Source organism: Cottoperca gobio, chromosome 3 (assembly GCF_900634415.1).
Source record: "Cottoperca gobio chromosome 3, fCotGob3.1, whole genome shotgun sequence".
Lineage (NCBI taxonomy): Eukaryota > Metazoa > Chordata > Actinopteri > Perciformes > Bovichtidae > Cottoperca > Cottoperca gobio.
The window spans coordinates 26,544,546-26,571,877 of record NC_041357.1 but is presented as its reverse complement, the minus strand read 5'-3'; the positions used below and the strand labels follow the sequence as shown (position 1 = coordinate 26,571,877).

Sequence of the window (27,332 nt, the reverse complement as noted above, 5' to 3'; positions counted from 1 at the left end):
GGAGCATTTCTCACCTAAAGGTTACAAGGTAGTGTGTGTAACTTAGTGCCTCTATGCTTCTGCTAAATAAAACTACCTCTAATGTTTACCTACTAGTGCTGATCCTCCCTACAAACAGTAACTACCAAGGTGCTCAGAGAGCGCAGACCTCCACCAAGGTTATTACCATAGCGTGTATCCGCTCAGATTCAGATCCGCTCTTCCAACGTTAAACGGGTTCTTCCTTGGCCCATGCTACACCCTCCACTGAGAGAATCGGGCCAGTAGTGTTTCTGTAATCCTGCTGACAATCACACAAACAAACCAGCAAACCAAACCCCCTCAGTGGAGGTAATAACAAAATGTAATCTTCACATGAAGCGTAGTAATCGATGCATAGCGTCAATGTTTACCTTTGTTTATACTTTGTTGCTTAGGAACACTGCATTCGTCTGGAAAATGGTCATACCGTTAATAGAAATTGCAGTAGTGTTGCTGTACTGGCCAGTATTTCCATTTCCAATCTAACTTTTAGTTTTTCATGAGAAGTAAAGTTTTTGAAAGTTATATAGTGTCGCTCTGAACACACTAAACACATGCATGTGAATCTTTGAGCCATTAAACGACCCGTATAGTAGTTTACACTGGATCTCCTGCTCCGAGTACCTTTGTACAATAGACAGAGCTTCAAAGATGATGCATACTGTAATAATGACTTACATATGGCATGTACATATGCTGTATTGATAATGCCCTGGATGCTACAATGGCAGAGTCCTTCCAGTCCCATCTGGCCACGTTCAGCCCTGAGCACCATGACTGATGTTTCCTCTGTTGCAGCACTCTGCACACATTTCATCATGCACACATTTCATATCATTCTCATGAGCTCACTAGAATAAAAATCAGCGGGGAATTATATTTGCATATCACTGAATGATGTCGTAAAGAATACATCCACAGCTCTTGATCTTCAAGATTGTTGTTAGTCACCATTTGTACAAGATCTGAAGCTTGCCGTGTTCTCAACCACATGAACACAGAGCGCTGGGAACACGAGCGTGTACCGAGATCAAGACTTTACAGAACATGGAGTAATTATTCAGAGACCTTTCATGAGATTGTTCAAACTCTCCTTCAATAACAAGTCTGTTTGTAGCCGAGACAAAAGACTCTAAATGTTTAATCTTCTGGGCTCATTTGGGAAATAACAGTTTATGGGGACAGACGGCAAAACTGCGTTAATATTTGGTTTTAAAGCGTGACTGACGCCAGGCGGGTCAGCCGCGGTGTAGCTACTATGTGGAAATGTATTTTTGCCAGACATGGGGGTCTGCAGGAACGCATTAGCAAATATTTTTTTTCATGTGTTTGTTTGGCCTCGGATAACCTTTCAGTTTGTGGTTGTTTGTGTTTGAGGCACAAGAGCCAGAGGCTGTAGCTTCAAACATGAGGCAACATTGCACGTTTTAGCTTGTTCTCATTTCTCCAGTGGAAAAGAGCTAAAACATGCCCAAAAAGTGTAGTGGATGAACGATGTCATCATAACCATTCACATGGTAAAGTGTGTGTGTGTGTGTGTGTGTGTGTGTGTGTGTGTGTGTGAGACATGCACGCAGCATTATCACTCTTTCAGCTGTTGAGTGTCTGCTCCTTACAGTAATCGCAAGGAAGGTGAAAAGCAAATCAAAAAAAGCAAAAGTCAGCTTTTTTTGATTTCCACTCAGAAACACCTCTTCATTTCGTCTGTGGATGCCTACATTTGTGTGGAGTGATGAGATTGATTGTGTGAATAGTGAGTGCTCAGCAAAGGTCTTGATGGACGTGGAAAAAGGGAAATTTCCAGTGGCAGAGTACAGTAGATTAAAGATTAAGTGATGGAGCTCTGAATGGAGAGCTTGGACTTCTTGCTGGATTGCAAAAGCTTTAAATAGCGTCTGATATTTGAAACGGACTCTTTTGTTCATGCGAGAGCAAGAACTCCTACAGCAATTCATTATGATGGGCTCTACAGAGAGCGGAGGCCTTGACAGCACTGCTCACTGCTATTCTAATATGCATGTTCTGCATACTGAATGAAGTCAAACAAAAAAATCTAAATATTCCACTTTTTCAGCACAAAGTGTCGAGTGTGAAAGTGTTGACAGTTTCTAGAGCTTACTCGCATACATCTAAATAAACAGTTGACCTGTTCTGTTGCTTAGATACTGGCTGCAGGTTCATAAATAAGCTTAGTTTTAACAACTGAATATTAATATGTTACTGATTTCAATGTGTGTAGGTCAAGTACCAAATTGTTCTTGTTATAATATTATAATTCTGTTTATTTAAATCCTCTTTATTTTTGCAGATTTTCCCATTCTATGCCAATATGGAGTCCAATCCCTACTCGCTTTGGTGCTTGTCACTATTAACTAAGCTGTTGGTAGCATGCAGACACACGCGTGCTTCTTCCAACTGACCCTACACTGATCCACGACTCTTACAAATCTAATCTCAAACTATGGCTTGGTAACTGTAAAGCACAGCAGGTGAGTCAGGCTCATGTTCAAAGAGACCTACAGTGTTCAGCGTGTGAGGAAATGGCCCCAGGTGCTTCTACAGGGTGGTGCTTCTGGTCTTTATGGGATGTATTGGCCAAAGATGTTTGTTTCTCAATCTTGACAAACCTTTTCTCATGTAAAAGTGAAACATAGGCCTGGATTATTTAAGCTTAATCTTTTGTAATGGAATTTGTAATTGAAGGAAATGTTCTTCTGCTCAGATGTGTCCCTCAGACCCTGGTGATACCATGAGCTGGACAAGTGGAATGATGACTTCTTGTATTTGGAAAAACCTAACGGCCAGTTGTATCAAAGTCTTTTTTGGCAAAGAAGAAAGATTGACAGAAATGTCTTAGAAACTGTAAGCATCGAGCTCTGTCTGCTGCTCATGCCTCTGGGTGCAATCCTGCAGGGGCTTCCAGATGGTGTGTGTGGCACACCGTACAGAAATCAAGATCAATGGCGTCCCAACCCACGTATTAAACTGTGATGAAGCTGGATTGCAGGTCTATTTTGTTGGTAAGAAGTTCAGAACTTCATGAAATACCTGAAGTGAAGAAATCTACCATTAATTTTAGGACATCTCAGAGACTTTTCAATCTAGAAATAAAGTGTGCTTTGTGCTTTGTGTAATTACAATGTGCTGTTTTGTTTTGTATGATGCATTTTTCTGTTTACAATCTGTGAATTCACAGTTTATTTAGAAAAGTCAAACGGAAGAAACAAAAAAAACAAAAAGAAAGGAGTAAAAACTGTAATTTGCAATTCATAATGTCCCCATCTGTCTGTGGGAGATGTCATCCTGAGAGGAAGCACTTGTTGTAAACTTAGTAATCAACATCAAAGCAAGAAACACAGTTGGAACTTTAAAGCAGCTATGATTGATGTTGTTATAATAACAATGTGAAAGAAGAACATGTGCAGCTCCCTGCGGTTTTATGGAGCTTTATAGGGAGTTTCAGCTCATTGTGTAACTGTCGACCCGCAACTTCCCTGCTCTGGTTGACGGTCCGCTCCCACTCCCAGGCAAAGAAGCTCTAATAACCAACAGCAGAGAGACACAGGAAGCGACTGGCTGGTGAACATGGTGGAGCATTAACAGCTGGTCAGTTGATAGAGACAGAGCTAACAGAGAGTGCAAGGTGAACCTGACTCAATACAAACAGCTGTTGAACATCTAACTGTACATTCTTAGTGTTTGCATTTGACTGTCCTACTGTAGCTGCGTTAGTATTCAGCACATACTGTATGTAAGTCTGTCTTTTAGAAAATAATAGAGGTTAATTCCTCCATCCTGTGGATAATTGAAAGAAAAGGTCGTCAAATTGTCTGCAACTAATTCCTATTTCCAATAAATGCGATCGGAATAGAAAAGCGTGGATGGTTATAATCGGTAGCGAGGGTTCAATGAGCAGAACAGATGATTTTACAGGTGACTGGCCATGAGAACTCTTCCGATGATCACTCTCGGTTCTAAAACCACGTCAGGTTAAGTATCCCAATGAGCATTACGGCGAGAAAGGTCCGTTACCTGTGCAGTACCGTCATCAGTGAGACTCCTGGGTATTCATTGCTACTCTACAGACACAACTAATAACACAACCCTGTAGTTTGTTTGTGTGTTGAGTATTATTTAAAGTGTCAGTGTACTCACACATTCATGAAGGATCAGTGCAATGGAAACACATGCTATAAATTAAGGAGCATTTTTCAAATCTGATTTCATAAAGCGAGAACATCAATGATCAAGCAAACACAAAGCTTTCACATTCCTTTTGATATTTAAGAGTGGGGATTTGTCAAAATCTTTAAAATGGTGAGGTTGAATCACTGATCCACATATATATTATATATTATATATATATATATATATATATATAAAAGGAATTAATGCTGGTAGCGCTTAAAGAACAAAAAATAGTTCGGGAGTAAAACAGTGCCCTTTTCCTTAGGAAGAAGAATAAAGCTCGTGTAGATCTCAAAAGGGGGCTCTCCAGTCTCTGATCATATTCTCGCTCAAATCTGCTCTTATCTCCCTTCTACTCCTCTATCCTCACCCAATCTCTCTCTCCTCCTCCTCTCTGTCTCTCTTTCTGTCTCTCTCTATGTCTCTGTCTCTCTACCTCTCTCTCTCGCTCTTCCCCTCCACTCTCCTACTCTCTCCTCTCGCTCCCCTTCGCTCTCGCTCTCTCATCCCTCTCTCTTTTCCCCTCTCTCTCTCTCTCTCCCCCCTCTTCTCTCTAGTCACAGAGTGTTGAAGCAAAATGTTCTTAGAAACCTTTGATATAAGTTTCCCATGGAAAATAAGAAGGTTATGCAAATATGGATGAATGGGTGGTGAGAAATGTGTCTCCATGCAGCGATAGGGACGTGACCTCTCTGCTGTTCTGAGGATAGCTTAAAGGCCCCACATAGTGGTGATTTACTGAGCACCCCCACCCCATGTAAATGTGTAATGCATATTGAATGCATAAGATGTTTGTGTTCTGCCTTGGTAGGTATTATGTTAAATGGTGGAAGGTGTTTTTCCTCCATGCTAGGGGCTCGGCTCTTTGAATGGCAATGGTGGTCGGCCCACCATATATCTCAACAACTGTTCGACGGATTCAAATGAGATTTTGTGCACACACATTCATGAACCCCAGAGGGTTACATGTTGGTTGTCACTGTGGAAGCTGATGAAGCTGAGTTAGTAAAGAGAAGAGAAGGAAAGCATTAATGAAATGGGAGGTAAAAAGAAAGAAATCCATCGGCAAAGGCTGTGTTTTCCAATATGGTGATTTCTTCCCCTGGAAAACATGAGTAATGTTTTTCGAATGAATTATTGATCTTTTATTCATAACACTGGGAATAATGAGCCAACACACATAGCTGTTACTGGGCGTTTCCTTTTTTTTTTACCAGATAGAAGTGATGCTAAGCTAATTATGTGGCTACTGCTGAGCAACACACATTTGTGAGGGTTGTTATTGTGACCATGTTTCGGTTTATTGTTTGGTTCTTCGCTACATTCCCTTGGCTGCCTTGGGCTGCAGTTGTACGCGAGGGAGAGTGAGCAGCAGTTCCGCTTTGGTTGCTGTGTTGAAACTTAGCAGGCTGCATTGCCTCAGGTAAGGAAGCATGGTGGTGCATTTGCATTTCCTTAATATCCTTATTGGCATAACTACGGCAGAGATCTGTGAAAGGCATAGTGTGACAGACAGATAAAACCTCACTTACACTGAAATCTTTGTCTGCAGAGGAATCTCAAATCAGGTGCAGCATTTCATATTTTGAACAAAGCCACATCAAGTGTTTAGCCAAATTATTTTTGACCTATTTCTCTTATCAACACACTGTACTAATAGACTTCTGGCAGGGTGGATCATGGGATGAAAAGACTGTCAGATGACTGCAGATCTAATCTTTCTTCCATGTATTATATGAACTACGAATTAGTAAAGATAACAAGCATGCATTGCCTTTGCCACAGCGTGATTGGTTTGGGAGTCTCGGGCATTTTTAAAGGTTTCCTACTAAGTATGCTTAGTTTGCTGATCTGATGTGTGACCCAGTTATGAGGGAAATTCTTCTGGATTTACAGTGGAATTGGAACAACAAAGCGAGCGCAGTATGGTATTTACTATTTACTACTCACCAAGATTACCATTTTAATATTCTCTGCAGTGACGTGCTATTTAAATGAATTAGTTTCACAGCAGTTTTCATCACATGAAACCTCTGTTTCTTCCTTTACCTTCGGCAGTCCTTTAAGTGATCTTTAAGTTGTGTCTCTTAATGTCAATTATTGTAGCACGGATCATTTCCAAGGCACTTTAGATGCAAAGCACTGCCAACACCTTTCGGGGGGAGAAAGGAGATTGTAATGGAATCTGTCCCTTTCCCCAGGGACAGTAAATCCACGCAGACCCTGCTTCTCTGGAGCTCCCTTTGAATGCAATTGAAGTGTTGAGAATACTTTCATCTCAGCTCCTTGTATCTGTGACGTTTAACATATTCTCATAGTGTCTGTATGAGTCTGTTGGATACATGAAAAGGTAAATCATTAACATTCTTCTCATTCAAAGACTGAACACAATTGTGCAAAAAAGTGCATTTTAAAGGCTCCTACTTGACGTATCGCTGTGTTTACAGGAGCTACAAGCTTCTCTGATCTTTCACACAATACACAAACTTTGTCTAGGTTGTTTTTGTTCTTCTCGAAACTACAACAAGACTAAGAGGCGAGCAGCTGCGTGAGGCAGTATAGGCATAGCGTGGCAACGAGCAGGTATCATGTTCACCTTTTAAGTCTACCGTGGTAGCATGCTAACATGTGCTAATTAGCATTAGTTATTAGTTTTGCAGGTATTTGTTTTTTTGAAAGATTATTTTTTGGGCTTGTAATCCCCAGGTCCCCAGGCCACCGTGACAATGACTCAGCTTTGTTGCCTGCTCTACCAGGTGAGCCACCCAGGGGCCCAGGTAGCAGGTCATTGACCAAAGTACTGTACAAATCACTCTGACCTGCGGCGCTAGGCAAAATATTAAAGGATCACCAAAGTTATTTAAATTGATCCTGAGGAGGTTGGAATGTGTGAACCATAGTTCATGTCATTAAATAGTTTTAATAGCATTTTAATGAGAAGCACAAATGTGAACCTCATGATGGCGCTAGATGAATTACCAAATGAGAAAACGTTTGACAGAAGATGTTGAGGTTCCTCTCAGGATAAGTGAACGCGTAAACCTGCTGGTGGCACAAGATGAAACATCACAGGATCACCAACGTCAGTACGCTTCATCCTCCCGTCGTTGTGATTGACTGAGATATTTCATTTCAGGACCACAGTGGATGACACCACGGCCGACATGTTGCCATTTATAGAACCACGACTAAAAGACACGAGTTATTAACATGCATACGTTATCATGGACCATTTAATTGCGATGTCCCAACGTAACTCGGAGATGGTTACTTTCTGTTAAGTGACTTGAGATCACTTTTATACTTTTAATTCTGATGTGCTTGCACATTTTCCTAAAAAACAATCCATCAATTGATTTTATGGTCTCTGCATCGGAGCCTCTATGACTACTATTCTAAAAGCAATTTCACCACCGTGTCTAAAAACCCTCCAAAGAAGTAATTAGCCAGAGACCCCCACCAGCACCCAATTATCTCATCAATTAACTTTCTAAAAGCAAGTGAGGACTTAATTAGGGAAGTGTCTATATTGGTAAGACGTTCTAACCCAAAGCTGTCAACGCCACAAGTGATGATGGAGTCCAGTGGGCTTCTCGCCCCTTCCCTCGAGGTACAGACCACCATCTCCTCTATCTCTCCCTAATGAAATTCCTCTCTAGATCCACTGCTGTCCCCTCTGCTGCTCAAGTAAGCCTCACTACCTCACTACCAATACTAGTGATGCACTGGAAATCTCTCCAATTTCAACAGGGCTTTTGTTGTTGAATCTCTGGGGTCCAAGAAGTCTCTATCTGGTTCTGCACCGTCGTGTAATGTGCAGAATCAGATGAGATAGACGGCCCAAAGCAAATCAAAAGTAATTAGCTCATGGCTTGCATGCAAATGTCCCTGAGAGGCATAGATACAGCACATTATAGTATAATCACGTATAGTCACAATTTTACAGAGTACCATGATGATAAAATCAATATGTGCTCACATTAAAGTGGATTTGCCCAGAACTTATGAAGAAGTGCTTTGCTGTATTCAAAATCCAGCTGCATATGTATTGATCTGCACTATGCTGCACCCCTATTGACCTTTAATCAGTGCAAGCTTTGCCTGTCTTAATTCTCAGCTGATACACTTTGCATGTTTTAATTTGCGCATGATTTGAATGGTGAGTCCAAGACTGGATCAATCAGTACTGAGTGAAGCCAGACTTTATTCAGCTGGCAGTAAACTAACTGGAGACTAAAGACAGTGATGCTCTGAGTGAAGAATGATGAGAAGTTTGGAGATGAGACACAATGTTCATGCTGATTGACGTTTTGATTGTAAGGACAGAACTCTGTTGGACTGAAGGATACAGATCAAATGTTCTGCTCATGACACCGGGCGGTATGAAGCTTTCTCTTGCACAACTGTGATGCATCTATCGTACATGCAAACCTTATTAATGTTTTGCTTCATCCATGTTTTTTTCTGAAACTGAATGTAAGTCTTTGAGTGGAATGCTAAAGCAGATAGCGAATGTTGTGTTAGCGTTCCTGTTTGACTCAGGAGTTCAGACTTTATAACTATTTTTTGTACTCAGCAGATTTTCTGAGTGATATTCTTACACAATCTCATGCAAAATTGATCATTTGGATTTAATAAAACAACATCAACAACGAAGAAATGACCCTTTATGAAGGAGGTTAGGATCTCCACTGAAACACACGGAGCCACTTCTTCCAGAGTTCATTAGACGTTATCTATCGATGCGTGTCCTGTTCTCTAGGACACACGTGCATGTGGCTCGGCTTTTTGTCAAAGACGCAATAGTGCTGATATTCCTTCACAAGCGTACATCGGTAAGCAGACAAGAATGTCAACAGGCCATTCAAAGTGCTACACATTTTCCATTTATAACAGACGGGGAATCAAAGAGCCCAACCCTTCTAACTCTGAGCCAGTTACACAATGTCTTCTGCTGCCCCCACTTCACTATCTGCGTGCCTTTCATCCCGTCCTCTTGGAGAGGGACAGCGGATTCTCTTTCTTCTGCTCCTCGGCCTCTCTGTTTGATCTCTGTAATTCAGCTAATGAGGCTGGGCCTCTGGCAGGCAGCTGGCGCACACACTAAAGGCAGCAGCACTGAGATGTGCCCCTAGATCTCAGTTAGCCGCATAGCGCCACCCCATCTGACTCAGCAGCCAACTCTGAAACATCCAGGGCCCCGTTGAACAAGGTGGAAGAATCACACTTTAATTACCTGCCACTGGAAAATCAGCAGAATTTAGAAATAATGGAATCTAGGTCAGCTTGATCTCAGCACTAAAACTACAGAGAGCTGTGAGTTGAAGCTGTCAAGGCGATGCCAGCAAATACATTTTTACTCTAATTTTTCACTTGTTAAGAGTAGATCCTGATTAATGTTATTTTGCCAACAAAATAAAAGACTGGGCGATTTGTTCCACATGATGAAGTAGCGCTGAAACGTTCCCCTCTAAAGAATGATTACAGTGAAATGTTCAATACGCATTCAATCGTTCCATCGGTCATGCCCCTGTTATCAAATAGTTGGTGTCCCCATCAATTCAGATTTTGGCACATGTCAGCAGCAACCTACATTCTCAGAAAAGAATATATAAGTTATGTGTAGTGTGGAATATGAAATGTGCCAGACAGATTTGTCTCTGGAGTGCTATGGAGGGCTGGGGAACATCTGAGTCAGCGGTCTTTGAGGCGAATGCAAACCTCTCAAAAATGCTAATCTTTGATTTCCTCCAGATTAGTGCGACTCAAGCTGAGCTGTAGATGCAGAAACACAAGTAGCTGGCGGCCATCCTGCTTCTGTCTCCTAAGCATCTGATTAAATGGAAACCTGATGCTGTTTCTTCTTATTGTTGGTTTTGAGAAAAAGGGACAGTCCTTGCTGATGTTAACGAAATATGTTTTTCCCCAGCCATAAATTGGTGTCGATGATAAATGTAGAAATGTTGCATCACTTTTTTTCAGCTGAAGCTGAGAGTGGCAGGTGGTGGAACACGTGCAATCTGCACTGTGATTTAACAATGTGCACCTATGTCTTGAGCAGTATTCAAAGAAATGTTGTTGGCACTATGTCTGCATAGTTAGGTGTTGGCAGTCTCCTCACACTGCCCCTCGTACAAATAACTGCGTCGCTCGCAGCGTTGAAAATAAATAGCGTATCCGTGACTGGGTAGAGGATGACGAGCTCATTGTTGCTATTAATGCCATGTCTGTTGGCTGCGGTAGCCATCTGACCTAAGGTTTGTTCACACAAAGTGAAAGCTTCCAGCCTCTTTGGAGCGAGGGTACAGGAGCCATGCCTGCTCTGCGCCCTGCTTGAATGCCATGTCCCGGAGCCAGGCGCAGATGGCATGAAAGAAACCCTGAACTGCAGAGAAAAACCCAAGGCGTCCACCTGGGGCCTCGCAGGGTGGCATCATGGTGGAACAAACTCAATGTTCACACCACCAGAATCCAGCTCTGCCACAACTCGGGGCTTTTTGAGTTCTCCGTGTACTCTCTGCTTTACTTTCTCTGCTGCAAATATTTAGACCATAGGATTCAGAGAATGTGATTCACATGAGTCAGCATATGTGAAATACCATAGTTTAACTGCTTACTCAAGATTGGAAATACTCAACAATGGCATTGAAAGGTTCAGCGAACAAGTACAATAAGATCACAACGTTCACACGCAAATTCATCTAAAAGTACACAAAAGTTTTAATTAATGGAGTCACTCATTTGTTTAATCAGACATGACACGGTGGTCTTTATTTACATATTTATTCAACTGAGAAAACGTGTCAGCGCCCTCAGCACAAATGTCATCAAAAGTGGAAATTTGAAATTCCAATTCTCTGCATGAGAGACATCACCAAAGGGAGTAAAACGGGAGAGAAATGAGTAATTAATCTGGCAAAGCATTTACTCAGCTACTCGCTGTGAGTCTCTGGTGACGTATCTTGTTATGTGGAGACGTCTCCCAGGTGTGTGATTGTGTAAATGTTCCCCAGCACAGAACACACCAGAAACATGAGTTTGATGACAAAAGAGGAAGAAGTACAGCTCAAGAGTCATCCACGCTCATTTGTTGTACCATAGTCTGTAGCCTAAATACCATGAAGTGCTTCATTTTTACTATAGTTCGTATTGAAATGTTAATACTCTCTTAAAAGAACTTGAAGTATGTGGAGATGATAAGGCCTGATGATCGTAGTCGTTGTACTGGATGACATTAGGTTCTACAATTGTACCTGTGGCTCAGGAGGTAGAGTGGTCGGAAGGTCGGTGGTTCGATCCCCGGCCCCTGCAGTCAGCATGTCGAAGTGTCCTTGGGCAAGATACTGAACCCCAAATTGCTCCCGATGGCTAACGGTGTGTGTGTGTGTGTGTGTGTGTGTGTGTGTGTGTGTGTGTGAATTGTTATCACTACTGACGAGCCTCTGACTCTGTATGAATGTGTTGTAAAGTGCTCTGAGTGATCTTAAAGATTGGAAAAGTGCTTTATAAAAGCATCCATTTAGCATTTATTAATAATAACCCAGTCTAGTCTTTTTGACCAAACTAACAACATTTCCATTGGCCTCCGCTGTACTTTGTAGTTAGTGCCAGCAAATGTTGTCACAACAAAGTAAACATTAGTCTGTATTTGAATGTGCCATACTGATGTTAGCACTACAGCCTCACACAGCTGCTAGAGCTACTCATAAAACACTTTTTGATTTGGATCATGTTGTCCACTCTGGCTTTGTGTTGTACAGGAGGTCGTGTCCTTGTACCCCTGCATCAGGGTGTCTCTGTATATATATATATATACATATTGCTGTACATTTATCATGCTCAGTTGTGACAGTCTCTCTTTAATGCAAATTGTGAAACGTAATTACATTAAACTGATGGAGTTTGGGGTGGCGGCAGAGGCAGCGGTTGTGGGTATGTAGGCGTGACGACCCAACCATACATGGCTCCACAATAATGAGTCGGAGCAGGCCAGCAGTGGGTGTGGTGTGAAAGTGCTGAGCAGGGAAAGTGAAGGTGAGCCCCACAGGACTCATTTGAGAGGAACGTGGTGCTGAGAGCAGCTCAGGAACCACACTAAAAGAATCACAATTAAACGTAATTACAGCTTGAAAACTGTTGGCAAAGGGGCTCTCTATCTGCCTATATTGGCTCAGCACTCCACTGTGTCTCTAATTGCTACTCTCCTACTTGTGCGTATCCCTTTCTGCGCCAGTTGCCATATATTGTTGGGTCGTGCACAAGGCATACCTTCAGTATACTCCACTGCTTTGAAAATTAAACGGCTTTGAAATGGAAAAGCTTTGAAAACACTTTGCCCACAACTGATGCTTATGAGTTTCCCATATGTGTCCTATTTGTGCAAGGGGCATGTTCAGCTAAGTACACCCACCAGCAGCATTCGAGAGAGACCTAACACTGGTTTGTCTTGAAATCTGCCCAGCTGCTCACACAGCCATGGGCTTTGAGTCCTACTGCAAGCATTCATGCTAAAAATGAGCGCCCCATACATCTCCACAATACACTTGAGACAAAGCTGTCCACCACATGTGGAGACGTGTTAAGCTCTGGGGCAAAATAAGACACATTTACAGTGTGTGTGTGTGTGTTTGGTCAGTCCCATTCGCTGCAGGGCTCTACAGCACCGTCGTCATGTAGCCATTACATTGTGTTGCTTGAGGGGCCTTTCAGCTCGTCTTGTTAATCTGTCATTTAATTCCTGATGCAGCTTTTACCTGTTCACTGTTACTGCAGCTCATGTTCTTCACTGTAACGTAGCTCAGAGGTGCTCGTTATGCAGAGCGTCCATCGACTGGCAATCATGGAGATATTTTGCAGCTACTCTTCCAGTGAAGTCCCAGTGAATCCAGGTGAATCCAGGTAAAAGCCATGATACTTTATCGTGTTCTCAAATTACATTACAGGGTTAGTTAGACTTACAGTGAACTAACTACAGGGACAGACCCCCTGCTGCAGCTCAGGGTTAAGTGCCATGCTCAAGGGGCTGGAAGACGTACCACTACACCACTAGGCCATCACCACCTCAAAGAGTCCTACAGTAAATTATGAAGGTGAAAGAAGTGAGACGTCCTAAATACTGCATGTATCGAGGTTAACTATTCAAAAAGTCAATGTTGACATGAAGCAGGAGACCCTTTGATTCATAAATATATAATACAACCAAAAAGTATGATTTTTTCCTCACACTATGTATATGCTTGAGCCGCCTACAGTAAATCTAAAGGGGATACATGATGCAGAACAGACTGATACCGTGTTGAAGCCCTGCACTTTGAGCGTGGATCCATCTACTCTAACCTTGTTCTCTAACTTCACGATTACAGGGTTTTTTTCTGGATTGGAAAAAGCGATTCCTGATAATATGTTCACTACTTTCTAATTAAAAACAACGAACAATATGGCTTCTCCGTCCTCTCCTTCGACAGCAGCAGACACATTCTTCTAGCTGCAGCTCGTCTCGTGTGCTGGTTTGCTTCATTTTACCACGACAGATTCCTAATGAGATTAGTTTCGTCCTTCAGCGTGACACAATGCTATCAGCACGCCATCACAACACCATGGCATAGTTAACAGTTCCCAAGTGACTGCTGTGTGATACTACAGCGCATTGTTTGAAAGATTTATTCAAGCCAATTTAATGTGGTTACTTAATAAACTGTGTGTGTGTGCACGTGTTACTATTCATGTACTTTCTGTATCTACTCTATTGATATCTGACTTATTGCTTTTTCTTATTTATCAGATTTCTTTCCCCTTTGGTATCGCTTTGTCATCGTTTTCCCTGTGTCTAATGTTACCCTGACCCATTTGCTCCCTTCACAGAAAAATCCAATATTTGCAGATACGCTCGCTGCCTTAGCCTCTGTAAATATGTTTTCAAAATCCCATTGATGTGTTTTTTTGTTGTTGCTCTCTGTGCAAAGGGAAGGCTTGTAATTAGATTGATTATTTTAATACATCTAGACAGAATTAACCCCCCCCTGCAAAAGAAACTCAAATTTAGAAGTCATGAGCTATAGTAAAGAATTTCTTATTTCTGTGCCATTGATGCAGACCTCAGAGACGACGTTTCTGTCGAATACAGACTTCACATTATTCATGCTGCAGTGTTGAATGAATAATGCGCGTGCCTTTGGTCTCCGTTCCTCTTCTGATCTGAGGCGTTGGTGACATAAATCCATCTGTCGCTTGATGGGAGGAAATGTAAATGTTGTATCCCTTTGCATATCATGTCTAATTGGCTTCAGTCTATCAACAGCTCTGCTTTTTACATTCATCTAGTTTTAATAACCCTCTATCAGATCCCAAATGCATCATCTAACCACACACACACCTGAACAATGAAGTGCTACCATCCCCCGTACATGCGTTGTAGATTGTTGATAGCATTGAGTCAACATGAACGCATATTAACTTCTAGAACCTTTCGGTAACTGCAGGACCATTTACAGCAAATTAAATAAAAAAAGAAATACAGTTTCGATGTCGTGACCGCGCCATGATGCCTTCCTGAAGGGACACAGTATGTGTATATTTACAATATGCATGTCTGTATTTCATTTTTAAAAATTGTGAGAATATTTAAATTTAAATGACAATAATAAAGTCATAACATTGTAATTATTTCCAGTCCCGGTTCCTTAGACGTGGCTGGGTACATATTTCTTGATCCCGGGTCTCCTGCAGGGAGTTTCCCATCTCCTTGTTACTTTCACAGCGCTCAAGCAGAGGGAGCTGGGGAATCTAATATTCCGCTTCATGGTTATGGAACAGACTAGGCCACTGCTCATGGTTTAGCAGTCTTTAATTGCATCAGGGAAAACCATGCAATGTACATTTTGTTCCCTCACTCCAACTTATCGAGCGTAATGTATATATTAGTGTAGGCAGGAGGGGACGTCAGTGCAGCTACAGCTGTCAGCATTACTGCATGGTATGAGAGATTGGAGCCGGGGATCCCCACAGGTACTGAGATCTCAAGTACAGGCCTGCATGCTTTATTGTGTAGCCTCCACACCTTTGAACATGATACCTTTAGTTTGCTTTAGTCTACAGTACATCGTATGCAATGGTTTTAAACACTAACAGAAATCAGAACTTTAATAATAAGTGGCATAATTACCGTGTGAAGTGATCACCGGTGTTTCCACTCTATGTGAACCGGCATCATGCCTTTAACAATGTGCATGTTCTATTGACTAACAGCTGTGCTCTCTTTACCCTTGTACAGAGTGTACAGTAACAGGGTGAACTCATCTGCACCCACACGTCTTGAAACAGCATTATGGCCCTTGAGAGGTTACAGGCATACCTTGGTCAAGTGTTGCTTTGAATGTATTTATAACCTCGACTTATTCACCCAGGCGAGTGCACATTTAGAAAAAGGGAGGGGACACAATAAATTGTGATTTAAACACGAGTTAAAGGTGAGTGAGGTTCCCGGGGGGGCAACATGAGAGCCGAGGTTTTGATCTTGTAGATTTCTCCTTCCCTTCTTGTGTTATAAGTTGTGCACACATTGGTAAGGAATGGCTGCTGCTGCATTGCCGATCACCTGGTGCTCTGCAAATAAAACATCAAGAGCCACGGGACGTTGGGAGATGCCGATATCACAAACCACATAAAGGAAGTCATCCCAAGAAGAACAACAGCATCAGTTGATTCAGAAAGTGCCTTAAAACAACTTTACTTGCACAAAGTCATCTAGCAACAGTAGTATTATGGAGCGACCCGTGTGGAGGAGGAGGTCGGGGTTGGATGGATGCGTCCACAATACATCCAACTTTCCAACAGACAATCTTTGACCACGATTGTTCGCTAGACCTTTACAAAGTTGAATTGATCGTATCGATGACGACAAAGCTCCCCAAACATTATTGAAGAAGTGGTTTTAATCCACACATCAATAACTGACTGCACTCTGCAGCACCTTCAATCACTTAGTCCAAAAGATGGAGAGAAAAGCTGGATTTGGCTCCAGAAAGAAACGACGTGCACAATAAATCTTGATGGAAGGTTGAGAGCCTGGAGGTCCTCCACACTCTTGGCATATGCTTTTTGCATAATTCCCCCCCCCAAACTCTTAATGTCCAACTGCCTGTGCTCCGCAGCCTTTGTCACAGCTAACTCTACAGTCGGCCCGAAGAGGGTGTAGACGGCCATCTGCTACACATGTGACACATGCCTTTACCAGCTGCTTCTTTTAACCTATAGCAAAAAGCTTCAGTGAGCAATGAGGAGAACTTTCACCTGCTTTCCCACCTGTGAACATGACCGACTGTGGGTGTTGGAGCCCGTGTCCAGGCTGGAGGTCTGGTACCAGGAATCCAACGCTTTGTGCGTTGGTGGAAGAGAATTGTTCTTTTAATGCATTTTAGGACCATCGTGTTGAGGAGAGGAAATAAAGTATTGGAGAGCAAGAGGAGCAGCCCTTGTGTTGAGAAGACCTGGAGCCTATGTCTTTGCTGCTTGTGCCCTCCAGCCTGTCAGGGAGGCATCTTTTGCCACAATGGTGACTCATAGGGACTGATTCACTCACTCTGACAATATTGGAATTGTCTTTGCTCTCCCATCTGTGGAAGGTGACTGTAACAACCTGGAGATGACTTCTAGGGGACTAATCCAACTTTGCATAAACCTTCCAACACATGAGCATGAGGCCCAGTAGAAAAGCCTGGACTGACATTTATTCACAGTAATCAATAGTTTCTGTTGTTACTTTCAGTCTTTCCTACAGCTCCCTTTGGACTCTCCTTGTGATGTTTACAGGGCCCCTAATGGCTGCACTGCAGACAAGTTCCCCGTGTTGTGCAGGGTTCACAAGAATGGGCTGACATGTGTAGTTACAGGCCATTTAAAGTCTCTCTTGAATGTCTTTGAATTATGGAAAGAAAAGCACACAGACAAAGGGAGAAGACAGAAAATGCTGGAGCCAGCAATAAAACTTCTTCTTGCTGAGAGGTGACAATCCTAACCTCTGAGTCACTATGTACAATGAGTCACCCTTATGACACTTTTATACAATAGCAGCATCTTACTTGTCTGTGTTTACTCATATTTTGTTCAAGTCCATCAATAACTTAAATGTTTCTCTGAATGGTTCAAGTTTTTTCCCTGGAGTTTGAAACGACACATTTAAATAATCAGATTTTGCAATAAATAGGAGTTAGCTTTCAGATTTGTCTTCCACATGTATAATCTAAAGGATAAAGATGTGGCTGTGACTGGCAGAGTTATTATTCAACCCAAGATGGAAAAATCTGGAAGGAAGAAATGAATAAGAGTGCTGTCACCTTAAAGACGGATGAGGGACTCTTAAATAAAACGGTCTCTCTTAGACTTCTTGTGGCCAGAAGCAGACTTTGAGTGTTGTGGGCAGCTCCCAGGTATAGACGTGGTTGGTAGTATAAATATGAAACAGGGTAATGCTTAAATATAGTAAGCCTACTCAGCAAAAATGTCAGTGAATGCTGCATTGAAGTGCTCCTGTGTGCGCTGGCTGTGTTGTTTGACTACATATGAAGTTTAAAATGAAGGCCATTTTTAAAAACATGTTACTTGTGACTCCAATCAAGCCGACAGTGAGGGGTTGATGAAGGTGTAAACATGACCTATCTGAAACTTCAGCTCTTCCCTTTTAGACTCAGAAACCTTTGATGGAGATCTGCTGTTTGCTTACGCCCGTGTTGCTTCCTCCCTTTGTGTGCATGCATTCTGCGGTTTGAATGTTTACGAGTGCCACGCCGCTGGACAAAGAATCAGATAAGAGCAGATGTGATGTATGCAGTTTTTTTTCAATTTGTGAAAATCCTATTCCCATCTATGGCGGATGCGGTTTTATCATCCAATTTGCTGCATTCTGCATCGACATTCCCTCAATAAATAGTTTATGGTTTATGGATGTGAGGTATGAGCATTTCAACATAAAAATGCAATAAAGTTTGCTTTATTCGTTCTGCTGCAGTCGCACGACTACCAATAGGTAGCTGCGACGCATGTGCTTACATTGTATATTTCATACACTTGCATTAGTTGTAGATGACCCAGATCTACCGGTTGAATTTTTCATCATGTCATATGGTCGACACTCGTCGGGGGAAATGCAGGCAAGTGAGGAGACTAATAAGTGCTTTTCACTCCGGCTAGTATGTTACTTCCTGCCTGATAAGTGAAGGCATTAGGCCCTGTTGGGTATTCTCTGAGAGTAATCAGCAATTTGGAAAGCACTGTGTTTAGATGGGCCATATACTAGCACTGTGACAATCCTATTAATAAAACACTATGTGCTGTTAGTGTGATGCAAACTGGCTACAAGTAGTCTGGCTGCTCTCCAAGCATGACTCAAGGTGACGGCAGCAACACAAAGCCACAAAGTTACTGTCCAGATCAATACAGGCATATTGGAGGCACAGGGCACATAGCCACGTGTTTAATGTGCGACTCTGTAATGAAACGAGAGGGAATAGTTACAGGAGGAGAAGCCAGAACAACAGTGTATGATGTTTGTATGCTGCTCAGTCATGAACAAAAGAGGCAGATCACAATCGCGTCTGTTCCCATCCTCTAGCCAGACATGAGATTCCCAGCAGACATTATCGCTCCTCAGATATGTCATAAGAGAAGGGCTCAGTGGGCAACAACAATACACTGAATCACACACGGTGGCACACAAACTATCTCTCTGAACAACTGCAGAATAGAGATGGAAAGCGCAGATACGCTTGTATGCGACGTGTTAAGAGGTGACAATGACGAGAACAGACGTACTGTACTTTAAATAACGGGTCGTTTTGATGCATTTCCTGTGCTGTAGGTCAGTCCGGGAGCCTACCGAGAGAAAAGCCCGGACGCCACATCAGAGAGAGAGAATGCAGGGCGAAGAATGGTATCACAGGTCAACGCTTGCGTCATGAAAAAAAATGATAGTTCATATCTCTGGAGCTACGCTCGTGTTCCCCTTTGTATTCAGTTTTTGTTCCCTTTCTTTTATCTTTTAATGCAACCATTCGTCTCATTGTCTAACACTGTGGCAGAAGAGAGAGAAAAGACAGCATCCCATTTCTTCGCAAGGGTGAATAAATCATAGATTCTACTCCGAGTCCTTCATCATGCCTTCATCTCATCCTTTCTAAATCCTTGTGTGTTAAATCAGTGATCAGAAAGACTGCGTGTTTGCTGGGCCTTAATAAGTAAAACAAAGATACAAGTTTCACGAAAATATGTTTCACTTATCTAAATTATTAGAGACTGTGTAATTCATCATTTGAATTTGACAAAACAACATTTTTTCAACAGCATATGATTGATACGTTGGTACCTTGTTGCGAACTTAACGACCGACGAGGGCTGAGGTCACGGCTGAGGTCACGCGTGTAGCAATCAAGCAGCAGCCTACAGTGTGACGTTGGTGTCAAGGCTTTCCTGGCTTTGCACTTTAAAAAGCCTTCCTGCTCAGGCCAGGTCAAAAGTGCAACGGCCAAAACATGTCTAATGTAGTCAGCACTTTGTACATGAAACACACAACCTTCATGCTTCCTGTATACGTGACTGACATGACTGAATGATCACGATGTGATTTGCTGGGGGAAGCCCAGCTCCTTATTGCAATAACGTCCCTACAATTCATTGCCAAACTCTATTTTAGACTTTGGTTTATCAAGGACCAGAGAAGCAGGACTGTGTTATCTCTCCCACGTTCATTCAATATCATTTGCCCTTCACAGCTTATTCAAAGGCCACGTACGGTGTTTCTCCTGCTTTACAGCGATAATCCATCACGGTGAACATCATTCTCATATCAAAGTTTAAGTATAGTTTCACATTTTTATCAAAGCTTTATTAGCAGTGCCATGAAGCTGGAACACCGCTCCCTCGTGAAAATATCCAATTTTGCATGCACCAGTGGTGGAAATGAACTGAGTATATTTACTCAAGTACTGCGCTTAAGTACAACTATGAGGTACTTTGAGGCATTTCCATTTCACATCACTTGTTTCTTCTACTCCACAACATGTCAGAGGGAAATATTGTACATATATAACATTTATCTGCACAGGTTCAGTCTTTACTTGACACATTTAGAGTTTACACCAAATACATATGATCATCTTAGCAAATATGAAGCATTGTTATAAATTAAACTGGAGCTGAAACAATTAATCATTCGGCAGGAACGTAATCTGCAACACATTTATCATCGATGTCAGATTGTGCTGCTCTACTTTATATAATTGTGAACTGACCAACTGTTGGTCACCTTTCTTTTCAAGTTAGTTGCAGCTATAAATTAAACTATCATACAGTATATACAATACTTTGCCAATTTTCTGCATTACTTTTACTTTTGATACAATATAAATATATAAATACAAATGCACAGTCTCTTTGTATACTATTTGTCAAAAGGATAAAACACAATAAAGCCCTACATCTTATCTCTGTGGTCCTTTGGCAGTAGGTGTGTGTTTGAGTATGTATACTTTATAAGAGCACACACTATGTGCTGCACACTAAGAGCTCATAATAACACTTTCAATGAAGGACTTTTACTTGTACATGAGTGTTTTTACAGTAATGCATTATTACTACAGTAAAGGATTTACATTATTTCCCACAACTGGCATCGTAATGTTTTTGTTGAGTTATTATGTTTAGCCTCTCTCACACTTACAGAAGGATGTGGCAGTTGTATAGAGATAAAAAAAAGTTTGAACATGCATCAAGGAGTTCAAATTACTTTCTGTAATAAAGCTCTTTGTGAAGATACGAGGAGAACACATTATTCATCTGTTCCATTTCTGTCACTGGACACACTAATTAAAATCAGGCCGAACTTCCTTCTGCTAATGAAAAATACATTTTTAAAAAGTGCACTTTTGTCCTCACAGCGTCAAAATGTTTTTATAACAAGGCCTCTTTTCTTTTTTAAATGCAGGACGTTGCAGTATGCAGTTTGTATGTACATTCATTAAGATTGTGCACAACACGTGTCTTAATAAGACAAAGATCTGTAAAGCAAATGAATCACTTGTTCATCAGAACACACTTTGTCCTGTATTAACATGCATCTGAACTCTAAGTGCAGGTGTGAATGCACTCAAAACACAGGATGCAATGAGAACACACCTGGAGTTGGTCTGCGCTGCGTACGGCCACATTCTTTAGCAGTGTGTGCACAGATGCGTCCCGGGTCACTTTGTCCGCGTCGGTCGCTCTGTGTATTTTGTCCGTATTTTTAAACATTAGTATTAACATGTCACAGAAACCACCGAGAGTTAATCTTGTGTTGTTGTTGTTGTTATCATACTTATCATATCACACCGCCCACCTGCTCTTATCTCCGTATATTCATAAAACGCACCAGGATATCGGAGCGTATCGTTCCGCCGGACAGACAGCGTGCAGAGCTTTTTACTCATTAGTCACTGCACGGTCTGCAGTAGGCTTTTGTTTGCTTTATGTAACAGTAATAACTTAAATGTATACACAACACAGCAATAACAACAGTTATTTGTCATGATGTATTTTGTAAATGCAAACGTTCTCTTTGTCCTCTTTGCTGTCACTGGCCCAGGTGTTTGACTTCATCCTCCACTTGTTCTCAGTGTTAATTATCACTCTGTGATGGCATATAGTCCCCTTGTGCATTTTATATCTTCCGTTATAAGTGTTTCTGGCACCAACAGTTAATTTTCAAATGGCTTGTTGGTGGAATGCAAGTGAAGTTAAAGGCAGCAGCGTGTTTGTTATTTGTGATGCAATGTGATCTATGTACTTAAAGGCTTTGTGACAGGGAGCTCAGAACACGTATTAATGAGCGCTATTGAAAAGGAAGTAGGTGTACATTTTCACGAGGGATCCTTTAACGCCTAACCTTCACTTTGATGACACGGGTCGCATCAGTTATGAATGAGTAATTTTGCCTTAGGCCGATATCGAAGCAGATAACAATCAAATAAAAATAATTAAAGAGATAACTTTTAAAGCTGCCACATCCTTACATAAATACATTAATAATAGTGTAGATGCCTCAGGTGCATACAGTACTTATGTTGCTAATACTGACTCTCATGGACAATGATGTTGCTGCACTCGTTTTGCATGCGTCTGGTTTACAACCATGTGTGACTGAAGGCAAAGAATATGTGTATGTGCTTTGCATCATGCATGTGCTGCGTGTCAAGAGGAACATAAATGTGGACATATGTAAACCGTGTCTCATTGATATTGAACCTTTAATATTCTAAAGATGGAGTGCCTACTGAAATATTAAAATATAATTCAAGGAAAAGTAGAAATATGGTACCTTCAAGGCATCAAAGCAATTTTATTCATAAAGAAATTAGTTTTTTTTTTACTTCCTGGGGCCACAGCAATATATAAGAGTGTGTGTGCTTGCCTGGTAAAAAAAAATACATGTTAGAAGTCTAAAATATAATATAAGCTAATTTAGAAAGTACCAAAATGTTAAGTTACTAGCCATAAAACTTGAGCTTATGGCATTTTTTATAGCACTATCAGCATTATCAAATAGTTAAAGGTAAAACAAATTAGACTCTTACAGTATTTACTGAAGATTAGCAGAAGCTATAGTTTCTTTGCTGAAAATGAAATTAACCTCAAATGTGTGAAAAGCTGTAAAGCCCTGAGCAGAATACAGACTTTTGTATAAACTCATTATTGTAATCTGTTGTTGTGTTATAATCAGCTCTCATTGGATAAAACCCGGTGTTGATTTGTAACCCTCTGTGGTACGGTGTTGCCTCTCCAATGGGTGGTTCCACGACCTGCAGGCAACATTCAGATACTAAAAATAACTATTTTCATATTTAAAGCGGCATGCACCTGTTGAGGCTATTTAGTATTTTCCATGTGTTTTTATATAAATGTCTCTTTTTTCATTACTTACCATTATGGTACGGTGTTGCCTCGAGGCAACGTACCCCAAAAAAGACCCCCCCAAAAAGTATTTCTTTAGATTATGTTTATTTGGTCTATTCTATGACACAACTGGCATCATCATGCGTAGCACAGAGGGTTAAAGTTAAAGCGGGTATAATCCCAAAACACTGTTCTGATCACATGTATGAGAAAGGGGTCACAAAGATAATTCTGTAGTTCCCCCCCGCTCTATGAAGCTTTATAGCACATTTCATTCACGTCATTGTTTCATTCAGGCTCTCTTAGCATTTGCTCTGCAGACAAACAAAGTTAGCAAGAGGTTAAACACAGTTGAGCGACTCGCTCTGGACTTCAGGTGGCCACAAACACAACTCAAAACCGACGCTAATCTTTTCCACGAATCTGCTGCATATGTTGCTAACAAGTTCGCCGTTTCAAGCCGGTAGTAAGACTGTATCTCAGTGTTGTGTTCGCAGCTGCTTTCCGATGCCCTTAGGCGGCCAACAAAGTAGGTTATTCCAGGATTAAAAAGACAAATAACTAAAACATTGTAAAAATCACCAGAAGAATTAACTTTAATGCCCCGAAGAATCCTGCAGCCTACAGTCGTTGGCAATGTGTATAAAAGGACAGTGTTTACAACCCTCCACCATTCTCCTCTCACACAAGAGGGCTTGAGATAGTTGTTGTTTTGTATTCTGAATTAATCCGCAGCTTCTTTTAGGCCTGTTTGGATGAGTGGGCTGTCATTGCATGAGTAATCACTTTCGTTAACGCTTTCCTTGTTGACCTGGCGAATGCGGAAAGGGGCCTCTGTCCTTTGTTTGTGTAATCTGAAATGAATAGGCTGACTGTAAGACTCGGTGTCATGTGCAATTTTAAAAGCAGACGTCGTCTTGATGTCAAGCGGATCAAGAGGATGCTTTCGAGCACCAACATTTTTAAGGGGAAAGGACAAAACCCAGTGATGGAGACACAGATGGAGCACTCAGACCTGGATCATGTGGAAATCCAGCGGTTTACCAAGTTAAAACTCACGGTCAACTCAAGGCGAGGTGGGTTTCTGCTGACTCCAGTACCTTTCCTCACAGACGAGGACAATATAACAGAGAAGGACGGAGACATACAGTGGGAAGAGCTAGGGACTGGTGCTTTACTTCATGAGCTGTGATCATGAAGGTATTTCTTTTGTCTGTGATTTACTGTGTTTTGGTTTTAATGGCGGCTGTTTCTTATCTTGGTAGAACAACTTGGATTTGTTGAATTGCAAATAATTTACACATAATTGTGTAGGTTTAGGATGTGCAGCAGGAGATGCCTCCTTATCTCACACAAATAATACTCGGGGTGAGTTCACACGGTCCTAAATGTAATGTTTGCTACAGCAGATAGTATCTGACTTACTCCAGAATAATGGGAACGACATTGAGAAGTTTAGTGTCATTCTATGATGTCATCAAAATAAACAAAGATGGTTAGATGGGTAACTTATTTCTTACATATTTCAGTATTCATTCAGGATCTTCTACGTTACAGTTGAAAAGGAATCAGTGTATTTGGAATCCGTCTACAAGGTCGTGTTTAACTCAGATGTTTGGTTTTGTACAATCCAAAAGGACTGTGAAATCCATCATATTGAAAGCAGTCTAACATGGAGGACTAATTGATCAAAACAATGTTATAATTACAATCATTGCGGTGATCTGGGCTCATTACCCCTTCTGGATGGGAGAATTTGTCCAATTGAGTGGGTTCTGACAGAGCCAGGCTCTGCCTTTCCAGACTTCTAATTTCTTGGTGCCACATGTACATCATTTGTCTTCGACAGAAATCTATTCTGAATGGAAGGGTTTCATTAAGTCATCCAATAATGAGCCTGTTTGTCAAGAACAAATGTCAGGGCGCTGTGAGAAGTTATTGAAGGGCATATTTTCCATGAAGCATCAATATGCTGCTCTGTTCAACCCAATACTACAAAAGCACAACGTGTCTCCCTGAAGACTATAACCTGAACATTAAGAAAGTGGCATTATATGTGCATGAGGTGAAATTATGTCCCTGTACTGTAGCAATGCAGGCAATTTCCAGTATTTTATATATTTTTTATTTCCTCTACTTGCAGCTGACGTCTTTTTGTTCTCACACAGGTCCGTTACACGATATACATTTTTAATTGACCCCCCAGGTATAATGACATGTAAACAGTCAATTTGCACTGTGATGGGGTTCTACCCCTTCTGATCAATACACCAATCCCAGCAGGGTCTCCGACACGGTCTGTCAGCAGGTCATCTTGTTGCAGTGATAACACTGCTCTGGTGTTCTCTCTGTGGAAAGGCCACATGCCAAAGAAGTAATTAGCCCGTCGGACAGTTAAATTTCTGCAAGAGAAGGTGTTCAGGACAAGTGCTGCTGATGGACGCTTTGCGAGAGTGCAAACCTGCTGCTGTATGAAGATACAAAGAGCATGTTGTCAGTCATTAAGAAAAAGCTTGAAGAACTTCCCTCTAACATTAATTGACAGAACTGTCCATTCTCTCCTTGTACGTCTGTTTACAGCTGTCTTTTGAACCGCATCACTGCCTTTATCATTCGCTGCTTTTCCACACAGAATACTATAATAGAATAGTGCAGAGCATGATGTACAACAGTATAGTAGTTTCCCCATCATCAACCAAACCACACCCTTGGGCAGGTGAACAGTATGTGCAACAGTCTCCACTGCATCATGGGTCGATGTAATATATTACGCCTCTGAAACACAGGGGAGACAGCAAGCACAGACGTGATGTGCATGCAGCGGAAGTTTGCAACAGAGAATGTCCTGAATTATTTAATACCAAACAAGGCCTGGGTGAGCGCCGAGGATAACAGTTCATTAAGGTAATGCATGGTGAGAGCACTGTCAAAACTTCCCCCCGGTACGTTCTTAACACATCCAGAAGAATAGAAATATAAGGACACATCGAATGCTCTTGGACAACGTAATTGTGAAGCGTCAAAAAATGTGAGTGATTATTTTAATGTAGCAATATCAGATTAATATATATTTTTTAAACCGCTTCATGAGAGTAACAACAATTGATGCATACAGCTTATATTTCTTTGTACTTTCTAGATGTCCAGAGGTCCGTTTGTGGCCAGGTCTACCTCGCCTACAGCCTCAGGTGGAGTACAGAATGTGTGTGTGTGTGTGTGATTGACTGAAAAAGCTAATTAGTACTATCCCTGTGCCGTATATGTCTAGCAGGGCATCCCTAACTAAAACAAATGATGTTTTATGCCTGGGTCTACGCTTGCTCAGCTAGCCACGCTTTGCACCGTAAACAAGCCACCAGGCGCAATAAATCTAAGACTAAGATGTATTTCCTGCACAGACAGTACAATCCTAATCTACCCTAATAAGCAATTACAGGATATCAGCTCTGTGCGATTCCCCGGTGAGTCACCACACTGTACAGTATACAGTAAAGCTGCGGTCTAAATGAAATAGATAAGTGTGTGTATGCGTGCATGTCTGCATGAGCGGTGTCCCTGTTGGTTTTTGAGTGACAGCGGGCGCTGTTGCCCAGCGATAAGTTTGCTTTAGATCCTTTTTGCATCTCTTTCTTTCATGTGGTAGTGCAGCATACCCAGTGTGTGCACAGTGTTGTCTCCGCTTAATGCCTGCTCCCAGTGCAACCACGTCTTCAACGCCTGCTGGAAAACACCAGGGGTTCCACAAAGTCATTTTCCGTTGCTTATGGTACAAATTTGCAGGCGTGAGCATATTGTCTTGCTTCAGAAGACAGCAGTCAACCCACATTTTCCAAGTGTCAGTAAAATAATTCAACTCATTAGGCTTCCAAGTCTTATCAGTTGTTTATGGGATCACACGAACCAGAACTTTATTGGTGGGTGATTCCCTCAGGCACTCCCTGTCTTATATCGGAGCCTGTATCTCTGTATCTTGTGTTAAGCTTACTGTCATCAAGGAGCCCTTTCTCATCTCCATCCACAGCAGTTATCACTGTCCCTATTAACACACAGCACCAGTGAAAAAAAAGCCAGCAGCCTCCAACTGATCTTATCAAGGTCATCCCCTAGATAGCACAGAGGAAAATAAAACAGATAACAGATCTTCCATAACTTAATTAGCTTTTTATCACACAATGCAATTACAAAATTGTCAAGCCGTTGGTGTA

The 27,332-nt window shown here is 41.6% G+C and overlaps 1 protein-coding gene across 1 annotated transcript in view; it reads left to right on the top strand.

Annotated features, from left to right (window-relative positions):
• The window catches only part of loxl1 (lysyl oxidase-like 1), a 203,218-nt gene that overhangs the window by 129,910 nt on the left and 45,976 nt on the right, over positions 1-27,332 (top strand). The window contains exon 3 of the mRNA XM_029458194.1: positions 26,267-26,315. Within this exon, the coding sequence (XP_029314054.1) occupies positions 26,267-26,315 (49 nt within the window). The remainder of the gene's footprint in view (positions 1-26,266; positions 26,316-27,332) is intronic.